The sequence below is a fragment of the Triticum dicoccoides genome, chromosome 2B (genome assembly GCF_002162155.2).
Source record: "Triticum dicoccoides isolate Atlit2015 ecotype Zavitan chromosome 2B, WEW_v2.0, whole genome shotgun sequence".
Taxonomy (NCBI): Eukaryota; Viridiplantae; Streptophyta; class Magnoliopsida; order Poales; family Poaceae; genus Triticum; species Triticum dicoccoides.
Genome location: NC_041383.1, coordinates 154,229,988 through 154,253,599, shown reverse-complemented (window position 1 = coordinate 154,253,599; position 23,612 = coordinate 154,229,988). Strand labels below are relative to the sequence as shown.

The following is a 23,612-nucleotide window of genomic DNA, read 5'->3' as shown; positions in this document are numbered from 1 at the left end:
TCTCCTGCATTTGCTCTATTCCTTTCATGCCACCAGTGCCAGAGGAGCAGGCAAGATTTAAGTTTTTCTTCTTTGTTAAGGTTCATGATTATTTCCATGCAGCCCAGAGGATCTGCACAAGACAAATTTTGCATTCTAACATGCTCCAACTGAGCTTTCCTCCACACCTCCTTAACCTTTTTGCACTTAATGAAACAGTGTCCGCCATCCTCATCAAATCGGAAGCAAACAGGGCACCGAGTATCTACATGCATACCTCTGTACTGAAGCTTCATTCGCAGAGGTAGGCTATCTGTAGATACGCGCCATAAGAAGTGAAGGATCTTATTTGGAGGAGGAAGCGACCACAATTTTGACCAATCAAAGCCCCGTGTTTCTTCATCTGCATTAGAGGAGGAAGTTAGTCCTGAAATAGATTCCCGAGGCGCACTGTCTACAGCAACTCTATATGCAGATTTAACTGAAAATATACCTTTTTTATCATAGTTCCATGCAATGAAATCATCATTAAGTTCGTGAATTGGGATTTGTAAAATGATCTCCGCATCTTCAGGAAGAAAGGTTTGCCTAACCAAGTCTCCATTCCAATTGTTTGTGCTAGGATCAAGCCGGTCTTTTACTTTGGTAATGGTGTTTTTACCCCTCTGTGTGATGACTCTTCTAGTAGTTCCTCTCAGTATCCAAGGGTCATACCAAATGTCAATGCTATTACCACTACCAACCCTCCATATAATCCCCTTCTTGAGCAGGTTAACCCCTTTTAGTATACTACGCCATGTGTAAGAGATGCCAACTTTGGGACTGGCCTGAAGTATTGAGCCATTTGGGTAATACCGTGCTGACAAAACCTTCGCACACAAAGAAGATGGGTTATGGATAAGCCTCCATGCCTGTCTTGCAAGCATGGCTAGATTGAAAGCATGAAGATCCCTAAAACCCATTCCTCCAATCTTTTTTGCCTTCGTCAATTTTTCCCATTTGATCCAGTGTATTTTGTTCTCTTTATCCATTTGGCTCCACCAGTATCTATTGATCATTGAGCTCAGCTCATCACAGAGTGACTTGGTTAGGTCAAAGCACGCCATTGAATACACTGGTATTGCTTGTGCTACAGCTTTTATGAGTATTTCTTTCCCTCCTTTCGAGAGGAGTTTTTCCTTCCAACCTTGGATCTTTTTCCACACTCTCTCTTTTATGTATTCAAAGATTCTTTTTTTTTGCCTTAACTACATAGTGCGGAACGCCTAAATATTTAGACGGTAGACCTTTCAAAGTAATCTGCAAGATACTTCTCATCTCCTCCTTCAACTCTTGCCTTGTGTTTGCACTGAACATTATTGAGGATTTGTCCTTGTTAATCATTTGACCCGAAAAGGCTTCATAAGTATCCAGGATTCTATTGACTTTGTGGGCACTTTCAATATTGGCCTTCATAAGCAACAATGAATCATTTGCAAAGAGCAAGTGGCTAACACTGGGAGCTTTCCTACATATCTTAATTCCAGACAATAACCCCTTCATTTCAGCTTCTTGTATCATGGAGGAGAACCCCTCCGCACAAATGAGAAATAAATATGGAGAGAGTGGGTCTCCTTGGCGCAATCCTCTTTGTGGTATGATCATATCTGTTATAGCATGGTTCACCTTAATCTGGTACTTAACAGTTGAGATACATTGCATTATCAGTCTAATCCAAGTCCTATCAAAGCCCATTCTACACATCATATCCCTTAAGAATGTCCCTTGACAGTTGAGATCATGATAATATTTAGATGACGATTGAGATGGTTAGCTACATGAAAAAAAAAGTACAAAACCTGCGGCCCGACCCACCAACGTGTGACGTGTCCTGTATATATATACAATCCAAGGGCAGAACTATCAATTGCATGATGACCACCCCCAAGAAAAAATGGAATTCGATCCCCTCTGCTTCCCTCGCGAAATTCTTCGAGCTCTCCCGAGTGACAAACTTGTTCTCCGATCCTCGCGCCACATTGTTTCATTTAAGTGGTTTTCCTAGGTTCTCGCGCTTGGCATTGGTTCTTTCTGGGGTCACCAAAGTACTCTCTCCCCTTCTTAAATGTTGTGCCATGTCACTTTTTTGCTTATGTGGCATATTTAGCACCTGTCCACGGTGGAGCACTGGGAAGGGCCTTAGAGCATCTCCAATAGCTTGTCTATATGGATGTCTATACTCGTTTTCCACGACGCGAGCCCAAAATAGGCGTCCAACAGCTTGTCTATATGGTTGTCCAAATATACACATCCTCTAAATCGACCTCGACAATGTCCACGCCTGGACAATGTGAAGACGTTGTCTAAACTCAGCTGTAGTCATGATTTCTTCCTCTCCCTAGCAACGGCCCACCTGTCATGGTCCCTGCCTATAGACGTTCTGATGCAAAACTGGATGTGTATATGAGAGAATCTTTTTAGACCATTGTCTATATGAATATATAGACATCCAAATATACACATGCTATTGGAGATGCTCTTATCTCCACTACTCCAATCTGATTGTAAGCTAATCTAGTGGAAAGAATAGACAATAAACCATGCCAACATCATCATCATCACACAAGCACACAACCCATGGTATATGCAGACAGCTAAACCATACACAAAAGTAGGCCTAGAACCAGAAAATACACCCGCCAAATTATACCAAGCAAAAAAAGCACATACTATCAATTTCAGAGGCAGCAGCATATGCAAAACTCAGGACTCACAAGAAATGGAAAGAAAGAAGCTAAGGAGTAGTGCATTATCAGAAGGAAGAAGCACAACCAGGACAACAATGAGCAAACGACAACCTGAGGAACAAATTGGCACGATAACTACGTGGCAGAGTAGGCTATAGATAATTAAGAAGCTGTGAACTGATAGTAAATTCCTAATTAGTGTTCCAAACGAACTTCAGACAACAAAATTTACTTTTTGAAAAGAAGAAACAAATTGACCTTTGCTAGGCTAAACAAAAAAGGAAGATCATGATAATATTTAGATGACGATTGAGATGGTTAGCTACATGAAAAAAAAGTATAAAACCTGCGGCCCGACTCACCAACGTGTGACGTGTCCTGTATATATATATACAATCCAAGAGCAGAACTGTCAATTGCATGATGACCACCCCCAAGAAAAAATGGGAATTCGATCCCCTCTGCTTCCCTCGCAAAATTCTTCGAGCTCTCCCGAGTCCCGAGTGACAAACTTGTTCTCCGATCCTCGCGCCAGTATGATACGTCGTGTTTCCTCTTCGATCTGCCTGCCCCTCAGCTCGACTAGTGCCAGCTCTCAGTCGAATCGATCGACTGGTCATGGCGGCTCATTCCTCGACCGCGGCGGCTGCGGCGGCTCACTCCTCGATCGCGGTGGCGGCGGCGGCCTTGTAGAGGTCGTAGGGTTCCCAGAGGTAGTCGACGGTGCACGGCTTCCGGGTGTCGAGCCGCAGCCACGGCTTCCCCTTCCCGCTCCAGTGCAGCAGGCTGATGGGGCCCGGGTGGAGGCTCCGGCACCTCCCCTCCGCGTTGTCCCCGCCGAGCCCGTGCTGGTTCCACCGGTGGTCCACCGGCATGATCTCGCCGGCGAGCACCAGCAGGAACGGCGGCAGCGACCCCAGGCTGTAGATCCGCTTCTCCTCCTTCTGGATCGCCATCCACTCCTCCACCCGCCTCGAGTAGCCCCCCGCGCGCCACCGCGCCACGTCGATCACCATCACGCCCGTGTTGAAGTAGCACGGCCGGCGCCGCCGGTGCGGGCCCTGCCGGAACGTGGTGCTGAGCCGCGGGTCCGACCAGAAGGCGTCGGTGAAGTACTTGGTGAAGTTGGTGTGGCAGTACTCGGGCGCCGCCACCACGTGGCCGCCGCCGGCGTCGAGGTCCACGGACCAGAGCTTCCGGACGTCGTCGACGACCACCACGTCGGAGTCGAGGTAGATGACCCGGCGCACGGCGCGGGGCAGCGTGTCGGCGAGGTAGATGCGAGCGTAGTTGAGCGGCTGGTCCAGCGCGTGGCGCACGGAGCGGGAGATGCGGCCGCTGACGCGGGCCGGGTCGAAGAGGTACACGCTGGGGTCCAGGTACGGGAAGGTGGCGCGCACGGCGTCGGCGTCCCGCCGCCGCGCCGCCAGGAAGTGGAAGGACACGTCCTCCGGGCACGCCGTGTGCTGCAGGATGGAGAAGACGGCGGCGATGGTGCCGCGGAGGTAGTTGGCGTCCAGCGTCATGGCGATGTGCACGCGCTCCCCCGCCCCCCGCGGCGGGCACCCGTCGCCGTTCCGGAACGCAGGCGCCTCCCTGAACCCCGGCCCCGACGACGGCAGCCGTGTAGCGTCCGCCGCCGCCCGGGTGCCAGACACCACCGCCACGCCGTAGGTTGCCACCAGCACCGCGGCCAGAAGCGCCCACGACGACGCCATCGCGCTTTTTTCTCCAGAACGCGCGCGCGGCGGGGTGAGCGCGGCGACAAGGGCTGTACGCCGGCGCGCACGGGAAGGGTGGCTAGCTAGGATGCCGGGACCGTGCCCGGTGAAAGGTGGAGGAGGTGAGCGAGGATTAACCTGGCAGCTTGCCGGGGTAGGAGCGGGACTGGAGGCCGGCAGGGTAGGATAGGAGGCGCGCGCGAGCTAGAGCCTCCTTTGGCAATGGCAATGGAGACGACGGCGGCGACCGACAGCGGCACTCTGTGCTCGGATCACGCAACGGCACATGGCCACATGCGCATCGGATTATATAGTACGCCTTTCAACTCCAGGTGTGCAGGGAAAGGACATCGGACAGGGTTGATGATTGCCTCGACCGACGATGTCGGTGCGCGACCCACGTTTATTTACAGAGGGAAAATCAGAAGGGAATCCGGGAGGAAGCAGCTGGTGTAGGTACGTTTCGTGTTGGGTGGTACTCCGCCCGTCCGTCCGTGCTCCGGCCAGCTTGTGTGTTTGCGCGTGGAGGACGATCGAGGGGCTCCATCACGCACGTTGCGGCCAGCGTGGCGTGCATGCGCCGCACTGGTGGTTGGCAGGCAGCGGGCTAGCTGTTCACAGCTCTGGGTAAAATGCTTTCAAAATTGATGCTTTTTAGAACGCTATTTTGTCTTCTTTTTTTCATACACAACGGATGCCATTTCTTGGCCAAAATTCAAATGTGGGTAGAACTCTCGACCATGCCGGCATGGGCGGGGACCATACCTTCCCGGCCGCCGCCGCCTCCCTCTTGCCGTCGCCGGTAGCCTTCGGCGGGCAAAGCCCGCGCGAAGACGGTGACTGTGGGATATGTTCCCCGCTTCGTGGGAAGTGCGACAGTGGGCCAGAGATCTCACTGCGGGAGGCGGCGTGGCGCTGTTTGTATTGTTGTTTGCGCCACGGAACTATGGTGGCCTTGCAACGTTGGCGGCAACTTGCGTGTGGGCTCGGGGGTCTGAATCGGGCTTCTGCTGATCTGTTTGTTCCTGCAATGTTGGCAGCTGGTTTGTGCCGCCCCTGGTCTGTGGTGATCGCTTGGCGTCCTACTGGTGCATGGGCGGTGTGGTGGTGTGAGGTAGAGGAGGTGCTACAAGGAACGCGCACAGTCGTGGCAGGCTCGTTTCAGGTTTGGGGCAAGCCTCGGTTGAGGCCTGCGCTGGTGGCGAGGCCGCTCATGGCGATGTGGTTGTGATTGTCTAGCGACAATGGTGGCGGGGGTTGTCAGCAATACGGGAAACATGGTCTCCTGGGCTAGCTGGAATGGGCCGGACTCGAGACCATCAGGCCCAAGGAGGAGTAGATATTTGTAAAGGCCCTTACTAGCAAGACCATCACCTTTGAGGTAGAATCGTCTGACACCATGGATAATGTCAAGGCCAAGATCCAGGATAAAGAGCAAGGGTCGTGCTTAGGGGCCCCCGAGCACAAACTCTCAATCAACTCAGGCTGTGCAATCACACATTGTCCCCCGACCATCTTCAAACTTCAAGGTTCTACGACTTTGGCTTCAACATCAGCAAAGACAATCCAAGGAGCCAAGAGGAGTGCTCAGGGACTGCCTCGAGCACCCTCCACTCCCCGGAGCACCATCTATGCTCTGATGCCCACCCATGGGATCTGCCAACTAACAAGGCTTTTAATGTAAGGCATGTGGATCTCTCATAGTGTTTCGTGGGCCAAGTAACGCGTTTAATGCAAAGCTTACAAGCCTACAAACCTACGCCCCACAAGGGCTGATGATGACAGTTTCTCATAACAGGTCACATCCCCGAAGGCGGTAAGGCCCATCACCTATCAAGGTTTGATAGACGTGTGTGTACTTCTGATTTGGGCTTCATTGAGGTCGGTATGTCTACACTAGCTCTCTGTCCCTGGCCAGAAGATTTCGATGCATTTGGCGGCAAGGCAACATGTTTCCCTAGGAAATTGCCCTCACATGTCGTCCACTAGTCCCACGATGCCCTGACGTACTCGAGTGGATGCACAAGTTGCATCCACCTGGTTCAATGTACCACCTGCAATGTAAGCTCACTGCAGTGCCCCCCTCCCATTCCTATATAAGGGAAGGACTGATGCCATGCATATACTATCACAGATTCAACCGAAGATAACAAAAGCGTAGTCCACTAGCACGAGAGAGAGCTCATGTAGATCATCCGGTAACCAACCACATACACCATGCATCAACAAAAAAACAGGAAGCGGGGTATTACACCCTCGTGCTGGCCTAAACATGGGTAAAAACCTCTGTCTTTGGTATCTCATTAGAAGGAAGAACTATTGTAGTGTTTAGTCTCTTGCCGAACAAAAAACCGGGAGGGGGGGGGGTATCTTATCCCCGATTTTGACGATATCACTGGCGACACTGGTGCTCATTGTCAGCTTGGTATGAGCTTCGGGGTGACGTTGTGTTGTTTGCGGTTTTTAATAGATCTACTGCTTTTATTCGTCGATGTAGATGCAGACATAGCCTTGGTCTGGTCTGGCGATTTGACATCAGTTCAGTCTCCTCCTTGGGGCTTGATAGGTCGATACGCATAAGGTATGGGAAAAACTAAGTCTTTGATGGGGTGGATGCATGCCATTATGGCGGTCGAGGGTATCTTGCTCCACGGAGGCATCATCGAAGAGTGCTTCCTTGACACAGGATCATGACTAGCCAAATCCGAGGTGGCCGTAGAGGTTGTTGGTGTGGCTGGACCCTTCCCCATGGTTAAGATCATCTTTGGTTTTGGCAGGGCTGGGCCGGCAAAACCCGGGGCCATGTGCGAAACTAGAAAATGGGGCCCTATCTCACAAAAAAGTGAACTAACGAGCAATTATAGTATATATATCTCGTAGAAAAAAATTGTAATGTATATAATATAATGTCTTATAGTAGCATATATCAACTGTAGTTGGAGATCATGCATTAATGTTTGCCAATTAGATGAACCATCTAACTCACCTAACTTTTGGTCCTGCGATCTTTAACCGAGATGGTAAGAAGTAAGAATCAATCTCTAATAAAGTAACTATCCCTGCCAATTGTTGATTTGAAAATTAGGAATTAGGAGTAGGAACCGCAGTTAATCAAAAAGGACTCGCTAAGCAGTAAAAACCGCAGGAGGCTATAGTCGGTCACGGATCAATCCAAAATTGAGAGAGGACAGAGGAGGCGAGGAAGGCAACGACGGCAGCGGCCGGTCGCCCTGAGATGTTCCTTCCCTTCCTTTAGCCACGAGCCCACAAAAGTCACCCTAAGATCGAGAATAGTTCTAACGATCCTGAATTAAAGGCTGTATCGATCGAGACATAGTACATACCTGATCGAGTACAAGCAGTCGAGGAGTAGTCAAGGACGACAAGGAGATCAGGAGAAGTTTCAGCGCTCATCGCGGCCGCCGTCTCAGCGCTGGAGACTGGGGTCGAGGAGATAACAGATCAGGTCGATCCTGTTTCAGCGGTAGTTTTTTTTAGGACTCCGTTTCTGCGCTGGTGGCTGTCGCTCGATGGGTCCCCTCGTGGCCTCGTCGCTTCACAGTTCGACTCCAGCCGATAGCGATAGAGCCCAGAGCCTAGCAGCCCAGTAGTGCATATTTTTATAATACCAAGCCTATGTAAAAAAAATTGGGGCCCACAGAATGTTGGGCCCTGTGCAGGCCGCACTTTCTGCACTACTGTAGGCCCGGCCCTGGGTTTTGGGCACATACTTGTGTCATCTATGGAGGTCGTAGCCGCGACTGAGGACACCCATGTGCGTCATTTCCCTTCTTGGAGGATTCTTGAAAAAATCGCTCACAGGTCCCCAAGTAGGGGTCATGTTAAACTCGTCGTCGTCATTAGTAGGACGGCGCGTGCTAAATATAAGGAAAATTTGCTTTGGTTGCGTGGGGGAATGAATGAACAAACTCTTGTGTTATCATTAATAAAAGAGGGAACACTGTGACGAGATCATACTGCTTCTACATTTTTTGTGTTTCCACTTCTTACATATAACATACGTTTTACATAGAAGCCCCCAGATAGCTTTCATTTTTTGATCAAAAAGTGAATTCCAGTCAACAGTTTAAACTCTAGCTAGCTAGCTATTCCCTCCGTTCCAAAATAAATGACTCGACTTTATACTAAAGTTAGTACAAAGTTGAGTCATCTATTTTGAAACGGAGGGAGTAGCTGTGTGCGATTGGTTCGATGGACGTGGTTGTTGCAACATAGGAGTCGTTGGTCGCTGGTAGAAACAACTATTCCCTTTTGTGTACCCTATAAACAAAAGCTCGGAAAGATCGTCTACTTGTTCAGAAAGATCTTGGAAGCAGCGACCTTCTGAAAAATCATGTTACATCATCAAACAGTTTAGGGCATGTACAATGGTGGCATATGGATACATATGCCTCATGACAAAAAGTAATTTGAGGCACCTACATTTATTTTTTCTCCCCAATGCAAGCTACCACTAGTGGGCCTCATTAAGAAATAGAAAATAAAGACTTTAGTATATATGCATCTGTACTTTTCACTCCAACCATTTTAGCTTTTGTCATCGGACCACACTTTTTCTCTTCAAGCACCCGCCTCTTGGAGAGGATCCCGCTTCCCTATCCGAACCTACTTTACGTCATATCCGATCCTACATGGTATACGAGGCATCACCTTGAGGCTATGCATTGTACATGCCCTTATACAACTTCATTGATTAATTGGTAGGAGCATCGCTTTATTCTCCATGGATGCAACGTGAGGATGCTGTTGTCCCCGAACCCCAGCCTTTCTTTCCCCAAAAAACAAATGGATGCTCGACGAGAAGCCTCGATCGGTCATATATTCCCCGTACATGCATGCATGATCATCAGCAAGGATTGACCAACGGCATAACGTGGATGGGCCTGCCTGAGACACATTCCGATTTAATTAAGGACGTCGATAACTACCACATGTGTGGCAGGAAAGGAGACGCATCACACGTCTCTAAGGCTGGTCATAGTGGGGAGTAACTTAGACTGGTGTCATATGCACACTAGTCTAAGTTACTACCTTCATAATGCAAAGTAACATGATAGTAGTGTCATAGATGGCTTCATTTATTAGCTTGTAGACTCATCTTGTCTTGGAAAGCGCTATGTTACAGTAATATATTATGTTACCACCTCACATTAAATACTTGCCACATAAGCAAAAATTTCTTGGAGTGCGCTATGTTACTAGCTAAGTTACTCCCACTATGACTAGCCTAATGCAAATAGATTGCCATGTCATCGCATGCATGCATGCGAGAATCTTTTCGAATTTTCAGTTTTAAAAATGTTTTATCTCTTAAGTGAAAAATCCGATTGAAGATCCGTTTTCACCATTAAATCCCCCGCGACGAGATCTTTAAAACTAGATCTCATATCGATATATTTTGGTGATTTTTTTTGTTAAAAGTTGCCATGTCTATTGTACATGAATTGTCATGATATTTACACTGAAGTTGCCATGATATGTTTCAACTATTTTCTTTTACATTTAAAAGTAAATTTTAACATATTATAAAACGGAGAATTAAGAAATTAGACTTGCCATGCACCATAAACTAAAATTGCCATGGCAATAAAAAAATATTTTCATGGTCAACGTACTGGAATTGTCATCATCAAAAAACTAAAATTGCCATGATCTACAAACTAAAATTGCCACATGGCAACTTTAGTTTAAGCACTATGGCAACTATAGTGTAAACATCATGGCAACTTCTGAGCAAAAAAATAATTCGTCGAAACATATGAACATGGGGTCTAGTTTTGAAGATCTCGTCGAGACGGATTTAATGATGAAAACAGATTTTTAGTTCACTTTTTTATTTAGGAGATAAAACATTTTTAAGCCGAAAATCAAAAAAAATTCTGCTGATGTCATCTATTCATACGTGGCAAAATGAGTGGTGATGGAGGCATGTGGTCGCTCTGTAAATGCCCACACGTGTGGGTGTTAGTTTTTCCGTTAATTAATTCTCAGAAGAGCAACACGTACACGGGAGACTACACGCATGCACAACACGAGGCAGACGTGCCAACGGAGCGTGTCGGTGACCGCCCGATCGGCACATGTACTTTGAGCTGAAAGCAGCGTGTCAACACACTCGACAGTCGACGTTCTATCAAGTTTTTACTCTCAATGGAATACAGGACTCAGGAGGTACTCAGTGGTGGAACCGGGATCGAGATTTGGAAGGGGGCAAATGAATATTGAACGCTCCAGATAACAAAGGCCATACCATGCGCTACTCACAGCATCTCCAACAGCCGCGCCGGCACGCTAAAAAAGCGTTTGCAGCATGCTGTTCGCGAATTTTTACACGGCGCGGAGTGCTTGCTCCGGCGGCCGCTTGCTCTGGCTGCCGCTGCAAAGTTTAGCGCCTGCGAGCCGCTCTAGCAGACGTGCTATATTTCTTTTTTTACTACAATTCAATACACATTTGGCTCTGATAGTACGTAGATATCTATACCTACTAATAAAAAAATAGGTATTCTTAGTCCGTCATGCTATTTTATAAAAAAAAACCTGATGTTTCTTACATTAAAGCCGCAATACATATCAAATGTTTTTTTAATCTATACCTACTAATAAAAAAAAATAGGTATTCTTAGTCCGTCATGCTATTTTATATAAAAAAAACCTGATGTTTCTTACATTAAACCCGCAATACATATCAAATGTTTTTTAAAGTACTCATATCTTCTAAAAACATGTTATATATGGAATTTGATTAGAAAATATATAGAATCTAAATGTGATGTTATTCTACATGTTAACCATTTAAAAAGAATACTATCTACGGTGCAATTTTAATCAACAATGCATTATCCGTCTTTCTTTCGTATCGGTAATGATCCAGATTGTGGATGAACATCTCACCAAAATCAGTATTGGAGACGAAATTGATCCTATTCATGGGGATTCCGTAAATATCCCATTTCAAAAATCGAAACAATCGGGACTTTTCAGAGATTGGATGCAGTTACTAATTCATGATCTGGCATGTACAGAATGAAAACTTCATTCTCAATTCTACGAGAATTTTTATGATCCAGATTATGGATGAACATCTCAGCAAAATCAGTATTGGAGACGAAATTGAAGATCACTTGCTCATTTCTTTGTACGTATTAAATCTACATGCAAGCTGTGTTTAAATAGAAGACATGTTAAATTTTGAACTTGCGCTTTTGTAGGCAAAGACCATCTTTATTTGGGCCGTAGCTGCAAATACTCAGATTAACAATTTTTTGTAAATTAAAAGCGCGTGTTATTCTTTTCTCCCGTTGCAACGCACATGCCCTTTTGCTAGCACTCCCTCCATTCCTAAATATAGGGTGTATAGTTTTTGGCATGGAAATTAAAAAACACATCTAGAGGAAAATTTCACAAGTTTGGGGAGAGATTACACCTGACTAATTGACATGAGAAAATAGAGTAGCTTGCCCTATAAAAGGAAATTCAATCAAATCCTTTACAAAATTATCCAAATGAGTGGTGCAAGGCAATACACCTTATATTTCGGATTTTTTCTCAAAAATCTATACACCTTATATCAAGGAACGGAGGGAGTATAAAACAATAGATTGTATAGTATAGATAGTTCATAGCCTCCTCCTACGATACATAGATAGTGCATAGATAGTTCATAGCCTCCTCATACGAAAGATAGATAAAACGAAAAACTACTACTACTACTCGTCATCTCCGCCTCGGACTCTGCATCGGTGATGTCCTCCTCCGATGTCGGAATGTAGGTGTCAAGGAACCGCTCGTCGTTGGAGCCCCAGGACGACGCATCTCCTAGCGCGATGTTGAATTTAGCGGCCACCTTCCGCGTTCGCCTGTCCTCGCGATAGGCGGCTCGCTCCGCCCTCCTCTCTTCCCTTTCCGTCCTCCTCTCGGCGAAGAACTCTTGCTTGTTGATGACGTCTTGCGGGAAGCGTTGGCGCCACAGCGCCATGGCTTCCTCGTCCATCTCTGCCAGGCTGAGGCAGCGCTCCCGCCTCCGGTTCTCGCAACGATCCTCGTCGGTGATAAGCCGCGGGGGAGGCGCCAACTCCTTTGCCCGCTCATGTGTCGCGACTTCCGGGAAGTTCATGTCCCAATGGGAGCGCCGGAGGCGCCACGCCGCAGTGTCGTATGTGCAGGCGCCCTCATGGGTGGTGTCGAAGGTGCTGAGGACGAGACGCAAGTCGCCGGACTAAATCTCGGCGGAATAGGTGTCGTACAGGCACACGCAGACGCCGCGGTAGCCCGAAGCTCCCCGGCGACGCGGCTGTCGGTGTCAAAACCGGCGGATCTCGGGTAGGGGGACCCGAACTGTGTGTCTAAGGTTGATGGTAAAAGGAGGCGGGGGACACGATGTTTACCCAGGTTCGGGCCCTTGATACGTCTCCATCGTATCTATAATTTTTTATTGTTCCATGCCAATATTTTACAACTTTCATATGCTTTTGGCAACTTTTTATACTATTTTTTGGGACTAACATATTGATCCAGTGCCAGTTCCTGTTTGTTGCATGTTTTATGTTTCGCAAAAACCCCATATCAAACAGAGTCCAAACGGGATAAAAACGGACGGAGAATTATTTTGGAATATTTGAGATTTTCCGGAGGAAGAATCAACGCGAAATAGTGCCCGAGGTGGCCACGAGACAGGGGGCACGCCTGGCACCCTTGTGGGCCACTTGTAAGGCGGTTGATGCTCTTCTTTTGCCGCAAGAAAGCTAATTTTATGAGAAAAATCTGGGCGAAAGATTCACCCCAATCGGAGTTACGGATCTCCGGATATAAAAGAAACGGTGAAGGGGCAGAATCTGAGAACGCAGAAACAGAGAGATAGATCCAATCTTGGAGGGGCTCTCGCCCCTCCCAAGACATGGGAGCCAAGGACCAGAGGGGAAACCCTTCTCCCATCTAGGGAGAAGGTCAAGGAAGAAGAAGAAGAAGGGGGGCTCTCTCCCCCTTGCTTCCGGTGGCGCCGGAACGCCGCCGGGGGTCCATCATCATCACCGCGATCTTCACCAACACCTCCATCATTTTCACCAACATCTCCATCACCTTCCCCCATCTATATTCAGCGGTCCACTCTCCCGCAACCCACTGTACCCTCGACTTGAACATGGTGCTTTATACTTCATATTATTATCCAATGATGTGTTTCCATCCTATGATGTCTAAGTAGATTTTCACTGTCCTATCGATGATTGATGAATTGCTATGATTGGTTTGAGTTGCATGTTTTATTATTGGTGCTGTCCTATGGTGCTCTCCGTGCCGCGCAAGCGTGAGGGATCCCCGCTGTAGGGTTTGCAATATGTTCATGATTTGCTTATGGTGGGTGGCGTGAGTGACAGAAGCACAGACCCGAGTAAGTAGGTTGTTTGCGTATGGGATAAAGGGGACTTGATACTTTAATGCTATGGTTGGGTTTTACCTTAATGATCTTTAGTAGTTGCATATGCTTGCTAGAGTTCCAATCATAAGTGCATATGATCCAAGAAGAGAAAGTATGTTAGCTTATGCATCTCCCTCAAATAGAATTGCAATAGTGATTACTGGTCTAGTAACGTAGTCAATTGCTTAGGGACAATTTCACAACTCCTACCACCACTTTTCCACACTCGCTATATTTATTTTATTGCTTCTTTATCTAAACAGCCCATACTTTTTATTTACGTGTTCTTTATTATCTTGCAAACCTATCCAACAACACCTACAAAGTACTTCTAGTTTCATACTTGTTCTAGGTAAGGAGAACACTAAGCGTGCGTAGAGTCGTATCAGTGGCAGATAGGACTTGAGAGAATATTTGTTCTACCTTTAGCTCCTTGTTGGGTTCGACACTCTTACTTATTGAAAGAGGCTACAATTATCTTGTATACTTGCGGGTCATCAAGACCTTTTTCTGGCGCCGTTCCCGCGGAGTCATAGCGTGGGGTGAATATTCTCGTGTGTGCTTGTTTGCTTTATCACTAAGTAATTTTTATTTGCTGTTCTAAGTTGTTCTCTATCTTTAGTTATGGATATGGAACACGAAATACCAAAAAAATTAGGTGTAGTTGCTACTCATGGAGATGAGCAACCTCTTAAAACCCTCGATGCTCATTATGTTCAAAATATTATGTACTACTTCGATAATCCTGAGAAAACCCCATTCAATTATGTTATGGGAGTAACGTTGGATCAACGTGAATACTTTAGGGATTATCGCTTGACACAAAAAGGAAAACTATTATGGGATCAAATTTATATGTTGCGTTGGTATGCTCGGGATCTATGCTTGAGATATGATTATAATTGTTGCTCTAGGATGAAGGCTCCACACCTTCCATTTTCATGCAAATTTAATGATAATAAAACCTTAGCTTCTTATGCTAATGGTATATATGATTACTATGATGTTGAACAAATTGAAGAATTTGTTGCTTTTAAGGCTGCTTATGAAATTGAATCTTTGTTTGAAAAGTATGAAGCTTTAGATGGTGATGTTTATAGGCCTGAAAATTTTGCTATATTGAAATATTGCTATGAGAATTATGAATATAATTCTGATATTGACGCTTTTATTGAGAAAGTCTCCGCTGTCCAAGAAGAGACTAATATTTTGCAGGAAGCTATGGAAGAAGAAATTGATGAAACTGTGAGCTCATTAGATGAAAAAGATGATGAGGAGAGCGAAGAACAAAAGGAGGAAGAGCGGATTGATCACCCGTGCCCACCTTCTAATGAGAGTAACTCTTCAACTCATACATTGTTTAATTCCCCTTCGTGCTTACCGAAGGATGATTGCTATGATGATTGCTATGATCCCTTTAATCTGTTTGAAATATCCTTTTTGATGATGCTTGCTATGCTTGTGGCCAAGATGCCAATATGAATTATGCTTATGGAGATGAACTTGCTATAGTTCCTTATGTTAAACATGAAATTGTTGCTATTGCACCCACACATGATAGTCCTATTATCTTTTTGAATTCTCCAAACTACACTATATCGAAGAAGTTTGTGCTTATTAAGGATTATATTGATGGTTTGCCTTTTACCATTGCACATGATGATTTTGATAGATATAATATGCATGTGCTTGCTGCTCCTACTTGCAATTATTATGAGAGAGGAACTATGTCTCCACCTCTCTATGTTTCCAACACGATAGAATTGCAAGAAACTGCTTATACTATGCATTGGCCTTTACTTGGCGTGCATAAATTGTTCTTTTGTGACATGCCGATGCATAGGAAGAGAGTTAGACTTCGTTGCTGCATGATATATGTTACTTTGTGCTCACTACTAAATTACAAATCATTGTTAATTAAAATTGGCTTTGATATACCTTGGGATCCGGGTGGATCCATTACTTGAGCACTATATGCCTAGCTTAATGGCTTTAATGAAAGCGCTGTCAGGGAGACAACCCGGAAGTTTTAGAGAGTCATTTATTTCTGTTGAGTGCTTTTATATAGTTTAAAAACAAAAAAAATAAAGAGGGGAACCTAAAACCTTTTCAAAAAGGAAAGTGAAAGTGAGAGAGACAATCATTGTTGAAGTGGGAGCTAGCCTTGAACTTTGTTCATGCTCACGAAAACTTTGTGAATCTTGATCACAGAAACTTTTCAACAAAAATAATTATCCCCGTGTACAATTTCATTGTATTATAAAAATAATGTGCCAAGGTTTGCCTTTAGGATGTTTACAATGCTTGTTGGTTTGTACGGGGTAGGACAGAAACTTTGGCTGTAGTCGCGATTTTAAATTTTTTGCTGGAAGGTCAATTGGTTCTGATTCCTTTTGCATTGTCTTTATGTACAAATTGTTTATTTTTCCTAATTTTTGTAGAATTTTTGGGGTACCAGAAGTATGGTGGATGTTCAGATTGCTACAGACTGTTCTGTTTTTGACAGATTCTATTTTTGATGCATAGTTTGCTTGTTTTGATGAATCTATCAATTTCTATCAGTGGATTAAGCCATGGAAAAGCTATATTATAGTAGACACAATGCAAAAACAAAATATGAATTTGGTTTCTATAGTACTTAGAGTAGTGATTTGCTTTATTATACTAAGGGATCTTACCGAGTTTTCTGTTGAAGTTTTGTGTGGATGAAGTGTCTAATCGAGGAGGTCTCGATATGAGGAAAAGGAAGAGAGGCAAGAGCTCAAGCTTGGGGATGCCTGAGGCACCCCAAGTAAATAGTCAAGGAGACTCAAGCGTCTAAGCTTGGGGATGCCCCGGAAGGCATCCCCTCTTTCTTCAACAAGTATCTGTATGTTTTCGTATTCGTTTCGTTCATGCGATATGTGCAAGTCTTGGAGCATCTTTTGCATTTAGTTTTCACTTTTCTTTTATGCACCATGCTGGTATGAGATAGTCCTTGGTTGATTTATAGAATGCTCTTTGCACTTCACTTATATCTTTTGAGTATGGCTTTATAGAATGCTTCATGTGCTGCACTTATATCATTTGAAGTTTGGATTGCCTGTTTCTCTTCACATAGAAAACCGCCATTTGTACAATGCTCTTTTGCTTCACTTATATTTGTTAGAGCGTGGGCATATCTTTTTTAGAAAGAATTAAACTCTCTTGCTTCACTTATATCTATTTAGAGAGATGACAGGAATTGGTCATTCACATGGTTAGTCATAAAATCCTACATAACTTGTGGATCACTGAATATGATATGTTTGATTCCTTGCAATAGTTTTGCGATATAGAGATGATAATATGTGGGAGGTACTAGTAGATGGTTGTGTTTAGTAAGGATGTTGGTGTTAAGGTTTGTGATTCCCGAAGCATGCACGTATGGTCTACTAACTATGTAACCAGATTGGCGCGCATTGTATTTTGATTGTTTATCTTTGCGTGAAGGTCGGGGGCGCGCGATGGTTAACCCCTACCAACCTCCCCCCTAGAAGCATGCGTGTAGTAATTTGTTTCAATGGCTAATAAATTTTTGCAATGAGTATGTGAGTTCTTTATGACTAATGTTGAGTCCATGGATTATATGCACTCTCACCCTTCCATCATTGCTAGCCTCTTCGGTACCGTGCATTGCCCTTTCTCACCTCGAGAGTTGGTGCAAACTTCACCGGTGCATCCAAACCCCGTGATACGATACGCTCTATCACACATAAGCCTCCTTATATCTTCCTCAAAACAACCACCATACCTACCTATCATGGCATCTCCATAGCCATTCCGAGATATATTGCCATGCAACTTCCATCATCATCATATACACGACTTGAGCATTCATTGTCATATTGCTTTGCATGATCGTAAGATAGCTAGCATGATGTTTTCATGGCTTGTCCGTTTTTTGATGTCATTGCTACGCTAGATCATTGCACACCCCGGTACACCGCCGGATGCATTCATATAGAGTCATATCTTTGTTCTAGTATTGAGTTGTAAGTAAATAAAAGTGTGATGATCATCATTATAGAGCATTGCCCCATGAAAAAAAGGGAAAATAAAAAAAATGAAAGGCCAAAGAAGCCTAAATAAAAAAAGGGGGCCAAAGAATTCCGCCAAAAAAAAGAAAAAAAAAGAAAAAAGAAAAAGAAAAGAGGCAATGTTACTATCCTTTTACCACACTTGTGCTTCAGAGTAGCACCATGTTCTTCATATAGAGAGTCTCCTATGTTATCACTTTCATATACTAGTGGGAATTTTCATTATAGAACTTGGCTTGTATATTTCAACGATGGGCTTCCTCAAATGCCGTAGGTCTTCATGAGCAAGTAAGTTGGATGCACATCCACTTAGTTTTCAGTTTGAGCTTTCATACACTTATAGCTCTAGTGCATCCGTTGCATGGCAATCCCTACTCCTCACATTGATATCAATTGATGGGCATCTCCATAGCCCGTTGATTAGCCGCGTCGATGTGAGACTTTCTCCCTTTTTGTCTTCTCCACATAACCTCCACCATCATATTCTATTCCACCCATAGTGCTATATCCATGGCTCACGCTCATGTATTGCGTGGAAGTTGAAATTTTTTGAGAATACTAAAGTATGAAACAATTGCTTGGATGACACCGGGATAGGCATGAGGGGTACCTTGTGTTAAGAAAAGGGAGCATACCAGACTATATGATTTTGTAGGGATAACTTTCTGAAGCATTGATATTTTGAAAGACATGATTGTTTGTTGGGATGCCCTAAGTATTATTGTTTTTATGTCAAATGATAGACTATTGCTTTGAATCACTCGTGTCTAAATATTCATGCCATGATTAGATTTATGAAAGATTATGCTAGGTAGCATTCCACATCAAAAGTTATCTTTTTTATCATTTACCTACTCGAAGACGAGCAGGAATTAAGCTTGGGGATGCTGATACGTCTCCATCGTATCTATAATTTTTTATTGTTCCATGCCAATATTCTACAACTTTCATATACTTTTGGCAACTTTTTATACTATTTTTTGGGACTAACCTATTGATACAGTGCCCAGTGCTAGTTCCTGTTTGTTGCATGTTTTATGTTTCGCAGAAACCCCATATCAAACGGAGTCCAGACGGGATAAAAACGAACGGAGAATTATTTTGGAATATTTGGGATTTTCCGGAGGAAGAATCAACGCAAAACAGTGCCCGAGGAGGCCACGAGACAGGGGGCGCGCCTGGCACCCTCATGGGCCACCCGTAAGGCGGTTGACGCTCTTCTTTTGCCGCAAGAAAGCTAATTTTATGAGAAAAATCTGGGCGAAAGATGCACCCCAATCGGAGTTACGGATCTTCGGAATAAAAGAAACGGTGAAGGGGCAGAATCTGAGAACGCAGAAACAGAGAGATAGATCCAATCTCGAAGGGGCTCTCGCCCCTCCCAAGCCATGGGAGACAAGGACCAGAGGGAAAACCCTTCTCCCATCTAGGGAGAAGGTCAAGGAAGAAGAAGAAGAAGAAGGGGGGATCTCTCCCCCTTGCTTCCGATGGCGCCGGAACACCACCGGGGGGCCATCATCATCACCGCGATCTTCACCAACACCTCCATCATCTTCACCAACGTCTCCATCACCTTCTGTTGGGGATATGACTATTTGGGTAAGCCGCCAAGGAGGGGCCGGGTTACGCAAAGAGTACTCATAGAGGAAGCCCAAGACCAAGCATGAAGATGGCGGTTCAATAAAGAGCTTAAAGCCCACGGGCAGCTTAAGCCCATTGTAGTAAACCGCCATGATGGCAAGACTTGTAACGTAAGGTAGATTTAACTGGTCACCGAGCTGGACTCTGTTTATAAGCCGTCCGGGACTCTGTAAGCCGCAGGGATCAACCCGTGTATATAAGGGGACGACCTGCGGGCGACTTAGGGCAAGAAACAACACATCGAAAACCGGGCATAGCGTGTCTCGCTCCCTGGTTATCGAAACATCAATACCAACCCAACTAGACGTAGGCCTTACCTTCACCGTAAGGGGCCGAACTAGTATAAACTCTCTCGTGTCCCTTGTCCCGATTTAACCCCTTCAAGCTTCCTAGTGGCGATGGCTCCATAACTAAGTCCTTCCACGAGGACATCTGACGTGACTATTCCACGATAGTTGGCACCCACTATGGGGCAAGCGCACGGTGGATTTGAGTTCTTGAAGGGCAACTTCGAAGGGCTCAAGGGGTACGTAGTGGGCCGGATGACCAAGAGTCGTCGCGGCAAGATCTACATCGACGACGAAGGCTGGGGTCCCGACGCCGGCTCAGTTGAGTACGGATATCGGGTCCTCTTTGTTGGGGAACGTAGTAATTTCAAAATTTTCCTACGCACACGCAAGATCATGGTGATGGCATAGCAACGAGAGGGGAGAGTGTTGTCCACGTACCCTCATAGACCGTAAGCGGAAGTGTTATGACAACGCGGTTGATGTAGTCGTACGTCTTCACGATCCGACCGATCCAAGTACCGAACGTACGGCACCTCCGAGTTCAGCACACGTTCAGCTCGATGACGATCCCCGGACTCCGTTCCAGCAAAGTGTCAAGGATGAGTTCCGTCAGCACGACGGCGTGGTGACGATGATGATGCTCTACCGGCGCAGGGCTTCGCTTAAACTCCACGACGATATGACCGAGGTGGAATATGGTGGAGGGGGGCACCGCACACGGCTAAGGAACGATCCGTAGATCAACTTGTGTGTTCTAGGGTGCCCCCCTGCCCCCGTATATAAAGGAGCAAGGGGGGAGGGTGCGGCCGGCCCTAGGAGGAGGCGCGCCGGAGGAGTCCTACTCCCACCGGGAGTAGGACTCCCCCCCTTCCCTAGTTGGACTAGGACTTGGGGGGAAGGAGGAGAGGGGGAAAGGAAAGGGGGGCGCCGCCCCCCCTCCTTGTCCTATTCGGACTTGGGGGGGAGGGACGCGCGGCTGCCCCTTGGCCCCTTCTCCTCTTCCTCTACTAGGCCCATTAGGTCACCGGGGGGTTCCGGTAACCTCCCGGTACTCCGGTAAAATGCCGATTTCACCCGGAACACTTCCGATGTCCAAACATAGGCTTCCAATATATCAATCTTTATGTCTCGACCATTTCGAGACTCCTCGTCATGTCCGTGATCACATCCGGGACTCCAAAAAAACTTCGGTCATCAAAACTTATAAACTCATAATAAAACTGTCATCGTAACGTTAAGCGTACGGACCCTACGGGTTCGAGAACTATGTAGACATGACCTAGAAATATTCTCGGTCAATAACCAATAGCGGAACCTGGATGCCCATATTGGCTCCTACATATTCTACGAAGATCTTTATCAGTCAAACCGCATAACAACATACGTTGTTCCCTTTGTCATCGGTATGTTACTTGCCCGAGATTCGATCGTCGGTATCCAATACCTAGTTCAATCTCGTTACCGGCAAGTCTCTTTACTCGTTACGTAATGCTTCATTCCGTAACTAACTCATTAGCTACATTGCTTGCAAGGCTTGTAGTGATGTGCATTACCGAGAGGGCCCAGAGATACCTCTCCGACAATTGGAGTGACAAAACCTAATCTCGAAATACGCCAACCCAACATGTACCTTCGGAGACACCTGTAGTACTCCTTTATAATCACCCAGTTACGTTGTGACGTTTGGTAGCACCCAAAGTGTTCCTCCGGTAAACGGGAGTTGCATAATCTCATAGTTACAGGAACATGTATAAGTCATGAGAAAGCAATAGCAATATACTAAACGATCAAGTGCTAGGCTAACAGAATGGGTCATGTCAATCACTTCATTCTCCTAATGATGTGATCCCATTAATCAAATGACAACACATGTCTATGGTTAGGAAACATAACCATCTTTGATTAATGAGCTAGTCAAGTAGAGGCATACTAGTGATGTTATGTTTGTCTATGTATTCACACATGTATCATGTTTCCGGTTAATACAATTCTAGCATGAATAATAAACATTTATCATGATATAAGGAAATAAATAATAACTTTATTATTGCCTCTAGGGCATATTTCCTTCAGTCTCCCACTTGCACTAGAGTCAATAATCTAGATTACACAGTAATGATTCTAACACCCATGGAGTCTTGGTGCTGATCATGTTTTGCTCGTGAGAGAGGCTTAGTCAATGGGTCTGCAACATTCAGATCCGTATGTATCTTGCAAATCTCTATGTCTCCCACTTGGACTTGGTCCCGGATGGAATTGAAGCGTCTCTTGATGTGCTTGGTCCTCTTGTGAAATCTGGATTCCTTTGCAAAGGCAATTGCACCAGTATTGTCACAGAAGATCTTCATTGGTCCCGATGCACTAGGTATGACACCTAGATCGGAAATGAACTCCTTCATCCAGACTCCTTCATTTGCTGCTTCCGAAGCAGCTATGTACTCCGCTTCACATGTAGATCCCGCCATGACGCTTTGTTTAGAACTGCACCAACTTACAGCTCCACCGTTTAATAAAAACACGTATCCGGTTTGCGATTTAGAATCGTCCGGATCAGTGTCAAAGCTTGCATCGACGTAACCATTTACGACTAGCTCTTTGTCACCTCCATATACGAGAAACATATCCTTAGTCCTTTTCAGGTATTTCAGGATGTTCTTGACCGCTGTCCAGTGATCCACTCCTGGATTACTTTGGTACCTTCCTGCCAAGCTTATTGCTAAGCACACGTCAGGTCTGGTACACAACATTGCATACATGATAGAGCCTATGGCTGAAGCATAGGGAACATCTTTCATTTTCTCTCTATCTTCTGTTGTGGTCGGGCATTGAGTCTGACTCAATTTCACACCTTGTAGCACGGGCAAGAACCCTTTCTTTGCCTGATCCATTTTGAACTTTTTCAAAACTTTATCAAGGTATGTGCTTTGTGAAAGTCCAATTAAGCGTCTTGATCTATCTCTATAAATCTTGATGCCCAATATATAAGCAGCTTCACCGAGGTCTTTCATAGAAAAACTTTTATTCAAGTATCCCTTTATGCTATCCAGAAATTCTATATCATTTCCAATTAATAATATGTCATCTACATATAATATCAGAAATGCTACAGAGCTCCCACTCACTTTCTTGTAAATACAGGCTTCTCCAAAAGTCTGTATAAAACCATATGCTTTGATCACACTATCAAAGCATTTATTCCAACTCCGAGATGCTTGCACCAGTCCATAAATGGATCGCTGGAGCTTGCACACTTTGTTAGCACCTTTTGGATCAACAAAACCTTCTGGTTGCATCATATACAACTCTTCTTCTAGAAATCCATTCAAGAATGCAGTTTTGACATCCATTTGCCAAATTTCATAATCATAAAATGCAGCAATTGCTAACATGATTCGGACAGACTTAAGCATCGCTACGGGTGAGAAAGTCTCATGGTAGTCAACCCCTTGAACTTGTCGAAAACCTTTCGCAACAAGTCGAGCTTTATAGACAGTTACATTACCATCAACGTCAGTCTTCTTCTTAAAGATCCATTTATTCTCAATGGCTTGCCGATCATCGGGCAAGTCAACCAAAGTCCATACTTTGTTCTCATACATGGATCCCATCTCAGATTTCATGGCCTCTAGCCATTTTGCGGAATTTGGGCTCATCATCGCTTCCTCATAGTTCATAGGTTCATCATGGTCAAGTAACATGACTTCCAGAATAGGATTACCATACCACTCTGGTGCGGATCTTACTCTGGTAGACCTACGAGGTTC

The 23,612-nt window shown here is 45.2% G+C and overlaps 1 protein-coding gene across 1 annotated transcript; it reads right to left on the bottom strand.

Moving 5' to 3' along the window:
- Positions 1 to 3,032: 3,032 nt before the first annotated feature.
- Positions 3,033 to 4,888, bottom strand: LOC119362714 (probable galacturonosyltransferase-like 4). The gene has a single exon (XM_037627960.1). It carries the CDS (start codon positions 4,421 to 4,423, stop codon positions 3,362 to 3,364), a length of 1,062 nt encoding a protein of 353 aa, XP_037483857.1. The 5' UTR covers positions 4,424 to 4,888; the 3' UTR covers positions 3,033 to 3,361.
- Positions 4,889 to 23,612: the final 18,724 nt, after the last annotated feature.

Excerpts from the sequence above, each read along its gene's own strand:
- LOC119362714 (XM_037627960.1), bottom strand. The coding sequence starts at position 4,423 with ATGGCGTCGTCGTGGGCGCTTCTGGCCGCGGTGCTGGTGGCAACCTAC.